Below are 15,638 nucleotides of genomic sequence, written 5' to 3' on the forward strand. Positions count from 1 at the left end.
GTTAACAATACTCCATAAAAATTTCAGACCAATATCTATCCATTAGCTTGGTCAAAAACTCCAAACTATAACATATTCTCCAGTTTATCTCCCAGAATGACCTTTCTATAGTTTACACAATATTTGACTGACCAAATGATCTTCAAATGGGGAAAATAAGATGTCCATGTAAACTAGACTCAAAAAGGAACAACTTATATGAGGAGACTTTATGATAAAACACTTACAACAGCTTCGAAATGGGCGTGCAAAAGATCTCCTAAAATCTGTCCGAGAGATAGTGTTTGATAATCTTTTATTAAAAGGAGTAATTGAAGATAAGTTCATGGGTGCTGGCTGGACACATTTATGGACGAGATAAGGGAGGTGATAAGGCTGGAGTTGAGAGTTGAGTGTGGTTTTCTCCTACCCAAAATATCTATAAAAGATTATCTCATAATATTCTATCCAATAATATCTACAAAAATCAACTTAAGATATTTTTATCTAATAATATCTATAAAAATCAACTCAAAATATTTTTACCCAATAATATTCACGAAAATTACCTCAAGATATTTCTTTTTATCTAATAATATCTACAGTTTTGAACAGACGTTTTGTCCAAAAATATGAAAAAATGTTATTGTGCCATAAGATTTTAAATAACCCTCCGAATCTAATGGCACAAATCATAATACATTTTGACACTTCTAACTATCTCCAATAATAAAAAATACACTTCTGATACCATAGTAAATAATAACACTAACTATGTAGTTAGACAAAAACCTATACGATTAATGGATTCGTAAAAACTTATGGGTTTTTCACGAGATTCCTAAAGTTAATAGAAATTTCACAATTGAATTTCTAGCGGGCTGTTACACCTTATCTCTTCTTGAACTCCATCGAATCAGGTCCCCTTGACAGCTCAACAGCTTTCCTTGTACTCTTTTTAAGAAACTATCACCTACTACCCATCTCTTCCATTTTCCATCTACCACAAGCTCTCCTTCTTCATCTCGAATCCACTTTGCTTCAAATCTGAAAACTCTCCTTCTCATTCTTTGCACTGTCAATTCATGCCTCATATTAAGCAGGAGGGCTTTATGGTCAGATTGTGCTACTGGTAAAACCTCAACTTCTCTAAATCTGAAGGATTCAGACCACTGAGGGTTTGCAACTGCTCTGTCCAGCCTTTCTTTTGTAAAAGTATTATCACCATGTTTATTACTCCAAGTATACATACTGTCCTTCCACCCCAAATTAAAAATACTATTTTCTTCCAAAACTTTTCTGAAATCTTCCATTTGGGCTTCTGGTCTAGGTTTCCCTCCCACCTTTTTTGCTTGACAAACAACTTCATTGAAATCTCCAATGATGCACTAGGGCTGCTCTGGTGAAGGCTTTAGTAATGACAAAAGCTTCCACGACCCTCTTCTCTTACTTGCTTCAGGATGCCCATAGAAACCAGTAAAAATCCATGATAGATTCTTTTCCTCACTTTTAACTATAGCATTAATATGGTAAAGGGAGAAATTAAGAATCTCCACTTCTACCTCTTGGTTCCACATCAAAACCAATCCCCCTTTTCTACCCAAAGCCTCTACCACAAAACACCCCTCCATACACAACCTCTTCTTTATACCTTCAAACCTGCTTGCTCCTAACTTAGTTTCCATTAGAAAGACCATTTTGGGTTTATTTTCATTCACCAATAGGTGAAGATTTTGAACTGTCCGAGGATTCCCAAGCCCTCGGCAGTTCCAACTTAGTATTTTCATAATGGTTGGCGGGGCTGGCAAGCAGCCTCCGCCAATCCCAAATCCACACTTTCATCCCCTACATTAGCAGCCCTTCTACTCTTTTTTGAGATGCCCTCACTGCTGTCATCAGAAAAATCACCTCTCAGACTACGTTTGCCCCCAACTGAGGCCTCCTTTACATTACTTTTTCCTACAATACATGCCCTCCTCTTCCACCTCCCCTTTTCTAACACCCCCTTCCCTCCACCCATTCCTTTATCATTCTGAAGAAGCAACTGAGAATTGGACTCAAGTTCAGCATACAAGAGACCCTCATCAGGAGTTGTCATAAATCGAGCATCATCCATCCCATCCCTACTTGCATTTTCAATTATCTCTTTTCTCTCAGTTTTTTCTACAAACACCTTATCCACCCCTTCCTTCTTTGCTACATCCGGCCCCTTATTTCTTTTTAAAACATCCACCAACTCATCCTCAAAAGCCTCATCCACTGGTGTGGTTGAAAAACCTGCATTTGACATCCCGCCCTCACCCATACTACCACAATTGAACTCTCTTACTTCCTCAGCATTTTTTTCTTTGGACTTATTTCTATTATATTCTGAAGTATTCCCCCTATCTGTGTGGTAAGTTCGAAGCCAAGTACCATATTGAGATCCACCACCCCTCCCATCCAATCCTGCACATCCTTCTGCTCCATGCACTAATCTTCCGCATTTAAAACAAATTTTAGGAAGTTTTTCATAGCTCAAAGGCACCCAAATTCTGGATCCTAGCGCATTCGCAGTTCTTCCCCGAGCTATTGATTTCCTCAGGTCTAATTCAATCTTCACTCTCAAATACCTTCCCCATCCTATCCCATCTTCACGTACGTCTACTTCTTTTACATTTCCAATAGTTTTTCCAATCTGAGTTCCAACTTCTAAATTCATACAGGCCAAAGGTAAATTACTCAGATGCACCCAAAAGGCTTCATAGTCAAAATTCATCTGCTGCGGAGGGGTAAAACCATCAAATGGTTTCAGTAATAGTAGTTGATTGTCAAACAACCAAGGTTTTCCATCTAGAACACGCTGTCGATCCTTCTGATTGTCAAAAGTTACTACAAACAGATTTGGAAGAATATCATGAAAAGTGAACGAACCTGCCAATCTCCAAACCTTATTCATCGTAGATCTAATCACTTCCTTGTTAACTTTATGATCTGAGATCAGTTTTCCTACAAGACTCTTATCTCCCTCTGCCTTCACCCTCCCCAAGTGTACTGCATTAAGATCAATCACAGCATTCTCCTCCTCCGTAAGGTGCAGTTTATCCCACCTATCCTCTAGATCATCCATCTCTGCCTGAAAGTAGACTCCTCCTCCCCCACTCTAAGAGCAGCCGAGACTATCCCTTCACCCAACCTTTCTCTCCAGAGAAAGCTCAGAGAAGACTACTACTAATTGAATTCATTTGTTCATTATTCATATACCAAACATTTGATAAAATAAATAAATATAATGTTTAGTGTATAGAGATGATGAATATAATTTTTCTACATTTAATTGCTTTGGTAGCATGCATTGATTTTTCACTCGCTAGCTAGTCATACATATAATAATTATAACTGTGCTATAAATTACACTATAATTTCATTTTTATTTTTTTATTTTATTTTTTTATAGCAACATATTACATGATATCCATTAACATCAACATATTACGTTAAAGATTCTGATCAAACAATTTGTGAGATACATTTAGGGAAAGAGTCCCACCAAATTATCAAATCATCTAGATGCTTAGCATATCTTGCTAAGGTATGTGCTGCAACATTCGACATGCACCCCTTATGTTGTATTCAACATCTTGAAAACCTCTTCATCATTTCGTGCACTTCATGAACCAAATTACCTCAAGCAGACCTTTACTGTCTTACATCATTCAGCTCTTGAATCATAAGCAATAAATCACTTTCTATGATAAGCTCTGAAATGCCCATTGGAATACAAAATTGCAACCCTCTCAATATTGCAAGTAATTCCACTTCCATTGGATCAGTAACACCATTTTCTTTTTTACTTGCAGAAAACAATACCTCACCTGTTTCATTCCTCAGCAGCATTCACACCCCTGCTTTATCCAGTTCTTCACAAAATGGCACCATCTATATTTAACTTTAATGCACCTTGAGAAGGGGGTTGCCAATAGCAAATTGGAATCTTCCTCTGTTGCCTAACATCTCTGACTTCCTGTACTCAGCAACAATAGTCAATGCTTATTCAATAACTGTTGCAGGTTGCAGAGTTTTATCCTCAAAGATCTATTGGTTCCTCCTATACCATATACCCCAGGCTATGAGAAAGAATTTTTCAAGATCAAAGAACTTAGTCTTGTCTCCCGTCATGTGTTTTGAACATCCACTATCTAAAAACCACTTGTTTTGGCTTGTAGATAACTTCATGCATACCTATAAAAACAATTAAAATGATTTTTCTTGGTACCCAAGTTCTTTAGGTCATTTATTTATTAGTATTAGAATAAACAATATTTTTAGGTACCCATATGGCCCTAATAGTCATTGTATGATTTCTTCTAATAGGACAAGTATGATAATTATGACCATTTCTATTACAAAAATTACAAATAGCATGTGACATGTATGAAAAACTTGAATGATTATAATAATATCTTTTTTTGATAAAATTATTTTTATGAAAAGAATTTTGAATATTAGTCTTTGATGTAGAAGGATTATCAAAAATTCTTTTATAAGGTTTGTATTTTTGTTTTGGCATATATCTCAAACCTGCTTTGTCAAAAACACATCTTTGACTACCAAGAAGTCTTTCAAAATTTCTTTTTCCATTCGTAAAGTTTTCAACAATATTTTCTAAATCGGTTTTCTTTTTATTCAATTCAAGATTTTCATCTTTCAAAATGATACTTTCTTTTCTTAAAATATCAATTTCGTTTGTTAAAAAAGAATTTTTCTTTTTCAAAGCAGTATACTTGATACCCAATTTTTTAAATTCCTCGTATACCTCTTCTAAAATATTTTGCAATTCTTCATATGAAAGATTTTCAATATTATCAAGATTTGTTACCTCAAGGTCATCTTTAGCCATAAGACAAAGATTTGCTGATTTTCCATTGCTTGTTTCACTATCTGAGCTACTTGAATCATCATCCCATGAAGCTTTCATTGCTTTCTTGCCCTTGTTTTGATCTTTCTTTAGCAGAAGACAATCTGACTTGATATGACCAGGCTTATTACATTTATAACAAATTAAAGTGTCATTTTTACCTGAATCTTTCTTGGAAAACTTTTTGAAAGATTTTCTCGGAGAAATTCTATTTTTCTTCAAGAACCTCTGAATTCTTCTTGTTATCATCGCAACTTCTTCATATTTATCGTCATTTTCCTCATCTTCATCACTTTCGCTTTCATGAGGAACAACTTTAAGTGCTAAACTCTTTTTTGGCTTTCCTTCTTCTTCTCCTCTTTTCAATGTGTACTCATGGGTGATAAGTGACCCGATGAGTTCATTGACTTCGAACTTCTTGAGGTCTCTAGCTTCAAGAATCGCTATAACTTTTGATTCCCAACGTTTTGGTAAAGAGTTGAGAATTTTTCTTACTATCTCCACCTTGGAATAAATTTTGCCAAGAGCTGTCAAGCTGTTTATGATGTTAGTAAAACGAGTGTGCATACTAGAAATAGATTCATCATCATTCATCTTAAACATTTCATATTCATGAGTAAGAATATAAATTTTTGATTCCTTGACTTGCGAAGTTCCTTCATAAGTTACTTCCAAATTATCCCAAATTTCTTTTGCCGTAGCACAAATCATTATTCTATTAAACTCATTTCCATTGAGAGCATTAAATAATAAATTCATAGCAGTTAAATTCAAAGTATAAAGTCTATCGTCTTCACGAGCAAATTCTTCTTCTTCCTTTTTGACCTTTACTCCATCAACCACTTTTGTTGGAATATAAGGTCCATTTACAATGCATTTCCAGATTTCTCGACCTTGAGCCTGAAGGAATATTCTCATTCTAACTTTCCAGAATGAGTAATTATCTCCACAAAAGAGTGGAGGCCGACTGCTAGATTGACCTTCACCAAATGAAGCTGCAATATTAGCCATAAGATCTTAACTCAAAAGATAGTTAATCTTATAATAGAGCTCTTAGTTCTGATACCAATTGTTACCCAGATGACTAACACAAGAGGGGGTGAATTGAGTTATATTTAAAAAAATAACAATTATAAATCAAATATACAATATAAAATATAAACAAAATATGAAACAGTAATAAATATAAAGAGTAAGGGTAAGAGAGAAGCAAACTCAGTATGTTAACGAGATTCGGCCCCACTGCCTACATCCTCGCCTCAAGCTACCCATTGAGAATTCCTAAATTCACTATTCAACCTCCTTTAGGTGGAGATAGAAACCTATTACACCTTTGAACAACACCGCTACAAAGGATCCATGTAGAATACCCTCTACACTTGCAATCACCTTACACGTGGTGATTCAACTATTCCCCGTGTAGAACACTTTCTACACACACAAGGGTTATACACACTCTTTTTCTGATACAAGAGCTGATAGTGTGTAGGTTATCAGAAAACACTCCTCAATGAGTGAAATAAGAACAATACAGCGCAAACTATATCTCTCAAAATGAACAAGAATTAAGGCTCAATATTTAGAGAAAAGAGAATGAAAGCTTTGAATGAATGTTGTATGCTCTTGGTGTTGTAAATGTGAAGCTCTCAAATGATCTATTTATAGGCATATGAGACTTCATATTCAAATTTAAAAAGATTCACATGTCAAAGACAACATCATTCATTTTTTCAAAAAATTCAAACCTAATCTTTTACTTTTGGCATATGACAAAAGGAGCACACTTTCCTTTTCAAAAAAATTTAAATATAATCTTTTACTTTTTGCATATAACAAAAGGAGTACACTTTCCTTTTCAAAAAATTCAAACCTAATCTTTTACTTTTTGTATATGACAAAAGGAGCACACTTTACTTTTCAAAATTTTCAAATAAAATCATCTACCTTTTGTATAAGTTTAAAAAAGCATCAATCACTTTTGAAAATATTCAAATAAAACATGCACATGTGAAAGATGACAATCAATCATCTTTAATATTTTCAAAGTTCAACCCTTTAATCAAGGTATGCACATGTAAAAGATGACAATCAATTATCTTTCAAAATTTTCAAATTTAATTTTCAAAATATTCATGCACATGTGGAAAATGTATTTTAATGCTTTATGATAAAATATTAATTTTGAGCCTTAATCTTAATTTCGAATTTTTAAGAGATTTACAACATTACTCTATAATTTTAATGTGAACTTGTTTTCTTCTTGCTTAGCTTGTTTCCTTGATGTGCTTAACTCCATTGTGTAGACAACTTGAGCTTGAGACTTCTTTATTCTTTGAATTCATTTGTTATCATCAAAATTCATGTGTAAATATATAATTACACAAAACTTGAAATCTTGGGTTCAACACAAACAATCACGTTGCATTAAATGACTGACACCAGAAGATCACGTTGCATTAAAAATAGCATGGCAATGGAGGCTCTAGAAGAGGCCTCCTTCTTCCCTAGAACACAGGGTATGGCCTTTTGACTTGAGGAGCCGAGTATAAAGGGACGCCCAGAATTACGAGGTAAGGAGATTGATCCATGATAGCAAACTATTATTAGACTTTTGTATTTCCTTTGAAGCATTTTCTAGAAAAGAAGATTGACTTAGGTATTGGAGGCTTCCTGGGTCACCGAGAGCCACTCCTTTCCCTGTTGCAGGATACCGATCAAGTGAAGGTCTGGACCGCTGAGTTGTCCGGCCCAAAGGCATACAAAACACGACATTAACACACTATAAAGAGTAGATGGTATTTTGAAACAACTCATAGTATATATTGGGATGGCCATTACAACTGTCTTTATCAACACTTTTTTTTTTTTATCAACACATCATTTTTAGTTTTCTATTTTAAATGTAAGATTGTTTGTCATTTTTTTTTGAATTTTTTAAATAAAATTTAATCTAATGACTAATAAATAATATCACATACATAGTACGATCTCTAATGCAATAGGGTACACCATATAGTGACAAATGGCTTCCAAAAGGCAATCCATCAATACTTCGTAGCTCAATTTCACATCTTAATGGCAATGCAAAGGTTCAGGAACTTATAAAGATAGGTGATAAGAGATAGGATATGGAGCTAGTTGAGCAAATTTTTGACAAAGAAGAAGCTGACATTATTGCTCAAATACCATTGAGCTCATCTAGTAGTCCTGATAAGATGATATGAAAAGGAACATCTACAAGTATATTCACGGTCAAAAGTGCATACCATATACATCAGGAGTTGAAGCAAGCAACAAAAGGGCAAGCCTCGAGTAACAAGGATTTTAAAAAGGTATGGAAAATTCTCTGGAATCTGTAGGTCACACTAGGAAATAGAGTTTTCGTTTGGAGGGCCTGCTTAGAAGTTTTGCCTACTCAATCTAATCTTTTTAAGAGAAAGATAGTAGATCACCCAAAGTGTACAATTTGTAACATTGAAGAAGAGATAGCAACACATGCTCTATGGGACTATGAGGCAGCAATGGATGTTTGGTGTCAGTGTTCAAAGATATTGCAAAAGAGTCATTTCTCCAAGCTGAACCTTTTGGAAATACTCAAGGCTATTGCTGATTCTATGCATACAAATTATTTACGGGAGTTTACAGTTGTTGCAAGGCAGATTTGGTGGAGGAGAAATGAGTTCATTTTCAACCAAGATTTTAAGCATCATAATAAAGTGGTGTTTGTGGCTCAACAGAATTTAAACATGCTGAAAGAACTGGAAGTGTAGAAAATAGTTTCTTCAGAACCTAGTAGCAACAACAATATCCAATAGCAGCCACCTCCTATGCACATTTATAAACTTACTTGGGATGCAATAATTGACAAAAATCGAGTTAAAGTTGGGATTGACATTGTAGTCAGAGATTCTGAGGGTAGAATTATTGCTACCTTAAAGGAAAATCAATGCTTATTCCATATTCCTTCATTGGCTGAATTGTATGGGCCACTACAAGCAGTTTGTTTTGGACTAGATTTGGGGCTTACCAAGATCATCCTTGAAGGGGACTCTTTACAAACAATTCAAGTTTTGAGGAAAGAAGAGGACTAGCTTACCAGTTTTGGTATGTTTGTCTCTTAAGCCAAGATGAAACTTAGGAGTTTTGTTAAATGGGTTGTCACTCATGTAAAGATAAGTGGTAATCTTATGGCTCATGTTTTGGCACAAGATGCCTTAGTCATTTCTGATGTAATTGTTCCTATGGAGGAGATTCCTTCATGTATTTCATATTTGATTTAATGGAAAAAGCTTGATAGCTTCTTTTAAAAAAAAAAAGGGGTACACCATATGGCATATAAAAATGAGTACTTTTATGTATAAATCTAAGTTGTGTAATTCTTATGCAAACTTTTGTAAAAAAAAGTGGGTTTTACTAAAAAAATAAATTTTATTTTTATATTTTTTCATAATGGATTTCACTATTTTAAAAGAAAAATGATACTAAATCGTCAGAATTTACCTCTTCAATTTGACTGCTTATATATTTTATTTTTATTCTTTTAATTTTATTTTCTTAAAGATTAAAAAATTGACTATTAGTAAATTTGTATTTTTTTTAAATATCTAAAAATGTTTAGAAAATTATTAATTCACTAAAAACACGTCGAAGGGTAGGCGCTGAGCTGTATAGAAGCATCCTCCATTTTAAAGGAAAGCTCTTGTTGCAGTTGCCTGCCCTCAAGCGGTAGGTAAACGACTTGACGATTGTTGACTTGGAAAAAAATTAAAACGCTGCGTTTTGCATTTCTTCATTCTCTTCTACTTGTAATTCACACCACGATGCCCCTTTCCTCTCTCAGTCCTAAATCGAGCTTGCCATTTGTTCTCTCAGTCCCAACCCGCACAAGTCAGTGAGTTTTGAAAGTCTTGAATCGCGCGACCAAGCCTCCCTCTTCTCAGTGAGTTTCGTTTGCCCTTTGCGTTTAGCCTCCCTTTGCTCAAAACCCGACAAAACATATCGATTACAACAGCCCCTTTGCTCAGATGAGGCAAGAAATCAGTAAAGATGGAGGACCAAATTAACAGGTACTCAAAATAAATCAAAGTAACCAAAACCTGAGCAAGCTTGTTCTTCATATATGCAGGACTCTCTAATACCCTAGCAACATTCTCATCATCGATAGGCTCTGAACATGCCATTGAAAATACTGATTTCCTAACGAAAAACTTCTCCTCAGGACTCATTGAAGTATAGCGGTTCCAAATAATGTCTTGACGAGTCTGTAAACACCATAATTGGACCTCGACCATGCTTGAAAAGTACAATTTTTTTTAAACAAATACTACAAATCGAGGACCTTTCCTTGATTTCATTGCAGTAATCATTGGCCTTCTTTTTCAATTCGTCATCGATGCTACTCGATACATCGAACAATATAAGTATAGTCTTCTTCAAATCATCCATGCGCCTAAAAAGCACCCCTCACCCAAATAAAAATAAAAAATAAATCCCAATAGTGATTCTTTATTTTTGAACACTCTCTCTAAAACAAAATTTTCCGAGAAAAATTGACAGCTCTTTGCTTCTGAGTTTTCCACACAATGTTTCTAGAGTTGAGAGATTTGGATGAACAACGAACAGCCCCGAATGGATTTGAGAGAAATCGAGAGGTATGTGAGAGCTTACCTCAAATTTTGATTAGATCAAGTGGGAAGATCTATACAAATATATTGTGCTGTTTGTTAGGGCTAGGGTTTTTCTTTGTTTTTGCATGCTGTGAGATTTTGGTCTCGGTGAGGAAGAAAAGTGGGAAACCAGATAAATGAAATGGGTTTCAATCAGAGCGTCTTCTCCTGTTTTCGTTTTTTTTTTTTTTTAATATTAGCTGTCATGTCATGCCACTGACTATACAACGTTTACCTGAGACGATTGTATATAGAAGAATTGCATTTTAAAATCAGAGTATACGATGCTTATATATTTAAAACTATGTAAAAATATGGGGCAGGACTCATTTTCCAAATTTAGAGTGGATGGTGCTCAATCCCTAGAAGAGTGGGTTTCATACATGACGTGATTGCAACGTGGCAACTAGCCCAAGTACCATACTTGTTGCTGAAAATAAAATATATATACCCTACATGAGTGCGCACCACGTATTTAACCTTCTCTAAGGCTGACTTTTCTTTCCCAGAGCTTTGAATATTGGCGTCCCATCTTTTCAAAGTTCTTGAATGGTTTTGTCGAAGGTAAATGTTTGTAGGTAGTTTGAATTTATTTTTTTATTTTAATTATTTATGTATTTAATTTATTTTCTTTATTTAAAGATTAAAGAATAAATTTTTAATGTATTAATATATATTTTTTATTTTTAAAAAATATTTAAATATATTAAAAAAATTATATTAATAGACACGCCTAACCGTCAAAGTTTGATGCAACTAGCACTACCCTTTTAAGTAAAAGTCATTGCAGATGTTTGTTCAGTACTTTCGGCGCATGTTTCATTGTATTGATGTTACTTTATTCATGATTGTTGAATTCTTTTATCTTTAGGAGTAATATTAGGTATAGAATTTAGATGTACGTGTACAAGTTTAGCAGAAGTCTTTCGTAAAAATGTTGATCCGAAATAAGATATTTTTTTTACATTTTTTTTTTATAATAAAGTCTATTATTTTATAAAATATTTGCGCGCTAGACTTTATATATATATATAATATGTACAAAATCAATAGTAATATTTTTACTGCAGACCTTTCCGTTACCGCACGGGGTATGCCCTACTTTCAGAGCCTAAGCAAAGAGCTTGAATTCGATAGTCAATGGTAACATGGGACACATCTGATTTAAAAGTTTTTTGTTTGTACAAAACCCAAAAAAAAAAAAAAAAAAAAAAAAAATCAAGTTCTAAAGAAATCATTGACGTTTCCAATGCACATAAACTTATTTATGTAACCTAATCTTTACAATAAGAACTAGTTCAATAATAAGTTTCTGTAGTGTGATTATAGAGTATTGAGATCATTGTAATATCAAACAGCTGAGTGATTTCAAGACCAAGGACATTGGTATGTAGTAACCTACATGCCTTTAACCCATCTCACATTTCCATGAGTTTTGGAAATGTGGTTTCTGTACTCCGTCAGGCTGGAGTCTTCTGCACCAAGGCCAAGACCCATAGCAAGGAAGACTAGGGAATAGCAAGGGGGGAGGCCCAGGTGAACCCAAGGGCCCAAGAAGGGGGAAGGAAGCCAACCGCTCCTCAGTCACAATGCATTAATGAGGAATAGATAGACTATGATTCTAGCTCCACTAAATTGAATGCAGTTCGAAGTGGCTAGCCCCGAGATAGGACTCCTATAGCTGACAAGAGCAGCCACATTAAATGAGACGTTATGCTGCCCAGGATGAATACGATCATTGCAATGATAGAAGGATCCAACATGGTATCTCGGCTATAAATAAAGGAAGGTTGTCAAAGAGAAGGAGGTTACACATACATCCAATATCTCTCTCTAACTCTCCATAGCTTCTTGCTTCCTTGGCTCCCCTCGGAGAATTTGACTTTGGTATCGGAAGTGACACGGACATTCCTCTTGCCAACCTTCCTTCCACCTTGCAAGTCTAGGAGCATCGTCATTGCCTAGCGGCTATAAAACACGCATCAACAGTTGGAGTTGTTTGTGGGATATGATATTATTTCAGCCTAACAAAGTCAACATGACTTTTGTATGCCAGCCACAACACCCTCCCATGCAACTTTCGAATAAGAGTCTACATCAATAAGCATGGAAGAAAGGTTCATGGAAATGTAGGAACTTGTGAAACAGATGGAAGAGGAGTTGTAGAACACTGGCGAGGTACCACCCGAAGATGAGGAATGCAAGGGGATGGGCAATGAATTACGTAGCCTTATAGGCAAGTATGAGGAGATGACAAAGAAGATAAGAGAGTCATCCATCATGGACTAGCTACTTAGCGACACAGACCAACCCTACAGCGCCAGAGTGATGGTCATCCCGCTATCCCCAAAATTCAAAGCTCCCCCGCTAGAGATGTACAACAAGTCGAAAGATTCAATTGAGCACTTACAAACATTCAAGACTCACGCAACACTGCACAGCTTCCCGAGGGAGATAGTGTGCCAGGCTTTCCCTCTGACACTAAAAGGCTTTGATTGAGCATGGTTCGACGCCCTTCAACTGGACACCATCCACTGCTTCAAAGAACTTGGCCGCCAATTCTTGACTTAGTTCATGTCTAGTAGAAAAATGAGACAACCGATTGCTTACATCCTGACGATAAATTAGAGGGAGGAAGAAACCTTAAAGGCATGCTTGTACCATTTCAATAAGGAGTGGATGGCCACTAATGACCAAGATGAGAAAATCACCCTGGCGGCACTCCTGGGTGGCATTTGACCCCTGAGCCCCTTCATGGCAGAAATCATGCGAAAGACCCCGACGACTTTGTGGGACTTCATGGATCAGGGTGACGACTTAGTCGATACCAAGGACACCCTCCAAGCCTTGACTGCCCTGAGGTAAATTGGTGCAGTGGGTTGTAAGTAGCCTTAGAGGGAGCACTAGCATCAAAACACATGAGAACGAAAGATGGGCAAAGAAAGGTTAAAGTGGGAAGAGAAGCGATGGTGGCACCTCTTCGAGGAAAGTGCACACGAGCATGCATGTATAGACGTAGGAAGAAGGATGCCCGCGGGAGGATAGAGACTACAATCAAAAAGTCCACGTGTACTGCACTGACCATGTGGAGGAGGGCCATCAGATAGAAGATAGCCAAATCTTGAGAAGGAAATTCATGGAAAAGATCCATGAGGATGTTTGGGAGGAAGTTTGGGGGGAAATGTATAGACGAATAGGCATGCCCTCCAAGTGGGTAGGCAAAGATAGATAGGAGCCGAGATGAAAAGGTCGGCGAAGTGAGAGCCCAATAAGGAGAAATGTGAGGAGAAAAGAGGCAAGCTCGCTAGAGCAAAACCGGAACAACATCCCGCTAGGAGAAGTCCACACCATTGCAGGGGGACTCACTAGTGGAGGTGCCTCAACATTAAGCAGGAAGGCTTGTGCCTTGAGGGTGAGGAACAAAGAGTTCTTCAGTGTCTGAAGGCTACCAAAGCAAGCTCGAACTAATAAGACGCCTATTGTTTCTTTTGATGACAATGATTGTGAGGGAGTAATCTATTCACATGACAACGCCCTGGTGGTGACAATGTTAGTGGCCAACTACACAACCAAAAAGATATTAGTAGACAATGGCAGCTCGACCGACATCCTTTTTGGGCGGCGTTCTCCAAAATGGGGATTGACCAAGATAGGCTACGGTCATCTCCCACCCACTGATGGGGTTCTCCGGTGAGGCAGTGTAGCCACTGGGGTCTATAACACTCCTCATCACTGTCAAAATAGGAAGGCTCACGACGATCATTATAGCAAACTTCCTCGTAGTCAAGGCCCACTCCTTATACAATGCCATCATCGAGCGACCAAAGCTGAACAACTTGAAACTAGTCACCTCGACCAACCACCTGAAGATGAAGTTTCCAATGGAGAATGGTGTAGGAGTGGTGTGCGGCAAGCAAGTGGTGGCAAAGGAATGCTATGTGCAAAAGCTACAAGGCAAGGAACTCAACGAGCTCAAGTCCACATTCGGTGACCCCCCATGTAAAGAATTGACGATGAGAATAATAAAAGTGAAGTTTCCATGAATGAGGGTGTATATGCGAACTGAATGACTCAACAACCTCACTTGGCTACCAATCACCACCCAACACAGTCGATTTCAAATCCCACCTGTTACTTAGGTTGATGTTCCGTGCTAACCTCCACAAGCGCTGGGGGGGTCACCTCTCCCAAGTGTCCAAGTCCTCTTTCGCCACCCAGAGTGTGGGTGATTTCAGGTCTTGCCTACTTAGGTTGATGCTCCACGCTCAAACCTCGGCTATCAAGATAGGGAACACCTCTCCTAAGTGCCCCAGTCGATCCTCTCCACCTAGCACAGTCAATTTCATATACTACCTGGTTACTTAGGTTGATGCTCCACTCTTGAACCTTGACATGCGCCGAGGGGAATTACTCTCCCAAGTGTCCTAGTTCCCCCTTCACTCTCAGCGTTGTCGATTTCAGATCTTGTCTGTTTACTTAGATCGATGCTCCATGCTTGAACTTTGGCGACCAATCGCCACCCAAAGTGTGGGCGATTTTAGATCCTGCTTGGTTATTTAGGTTGATACTCTACTCTCAAACCTTGGCAGTCAAGAGAGGGGACACCTCTCCTAAGTGCCTCAATTCCTTCTTGCCACCCAATGCGATCGATTTCATATTTCTTTATATTTGTAATATTTTTCAATATACAATGTCATAATTATGTTCTATTGTTTTAATCTAAATTTCTAAGTGGGTTTTATTGATAGCTAGTCAATGTATCATACTTTTTATTCTTGAATTAAAATCCTTTGGTTTTTCTAAGATAGTCTATCAGATGAGTTTTTAAACAACAAAATCTTCTTTCTAGAAAAAATATAAAGTCATGGTTAGAATATCTTAATATTTAAAAATATAAAAGATCTAATTGTTAATAATGATATATGAAATAGAGGAATCAATTATTCAAAAGAATAAAAAGCTAACTAATCGGCCAAAATTTGTTTAGGCAATGCGTCATATTCCACTAATTTATATGATGAAAAATTCTATTTACAGTTCTCAAATGAAGATTGTATGTACATGCTTTTTATTAAATGAGAAAAAACATAATTTTA

General features: G+C 36.6%; 1 protein-coding gene across 1 annotated transcript; it reads right to left on the reverse strand.

The window, feature by feature from the left end:
- Positions 1-863: 863 nt before the first annotated feature.
- Positions 864-1,229, reverse strand: LOC122306317. Its single transcript, XM_043118750.1, has one exon. It carries the CDS (start codon positions 1,227-1,229, stop codon positions 864-866), a length of 366 nt encoding a protein of 121 aa, XP_042974684.1.
- Between the last annotated feature and the right edge of the window lie 14,409 nt (positions 1,230-15,638).

This window comes from Carya illinoinensis, chromosome 4 (genome assembly GCF_018687715.1).
Source record: "Carya illinoinensis cultivar Pawnee chromosome 4, C.illinoinensisPawnee_v1, whole genome shotgun sequence".
Classification (NCBI taxonomy): Eukaryota; Viridiplantae; Streptophyta; class Magnoliopsida; order Fagales; family Juglandaceae; genus Carya; species Carya illinoinensis.

Coding starts and splice junctions, on each gene's coding strand:
- LOC122306317 (XM_043118750.1), bottom strand. CDS start 1,229: ATGTATACTTGGAGTAATAAACATGGTGATAATACTTTTACAAAAGAA.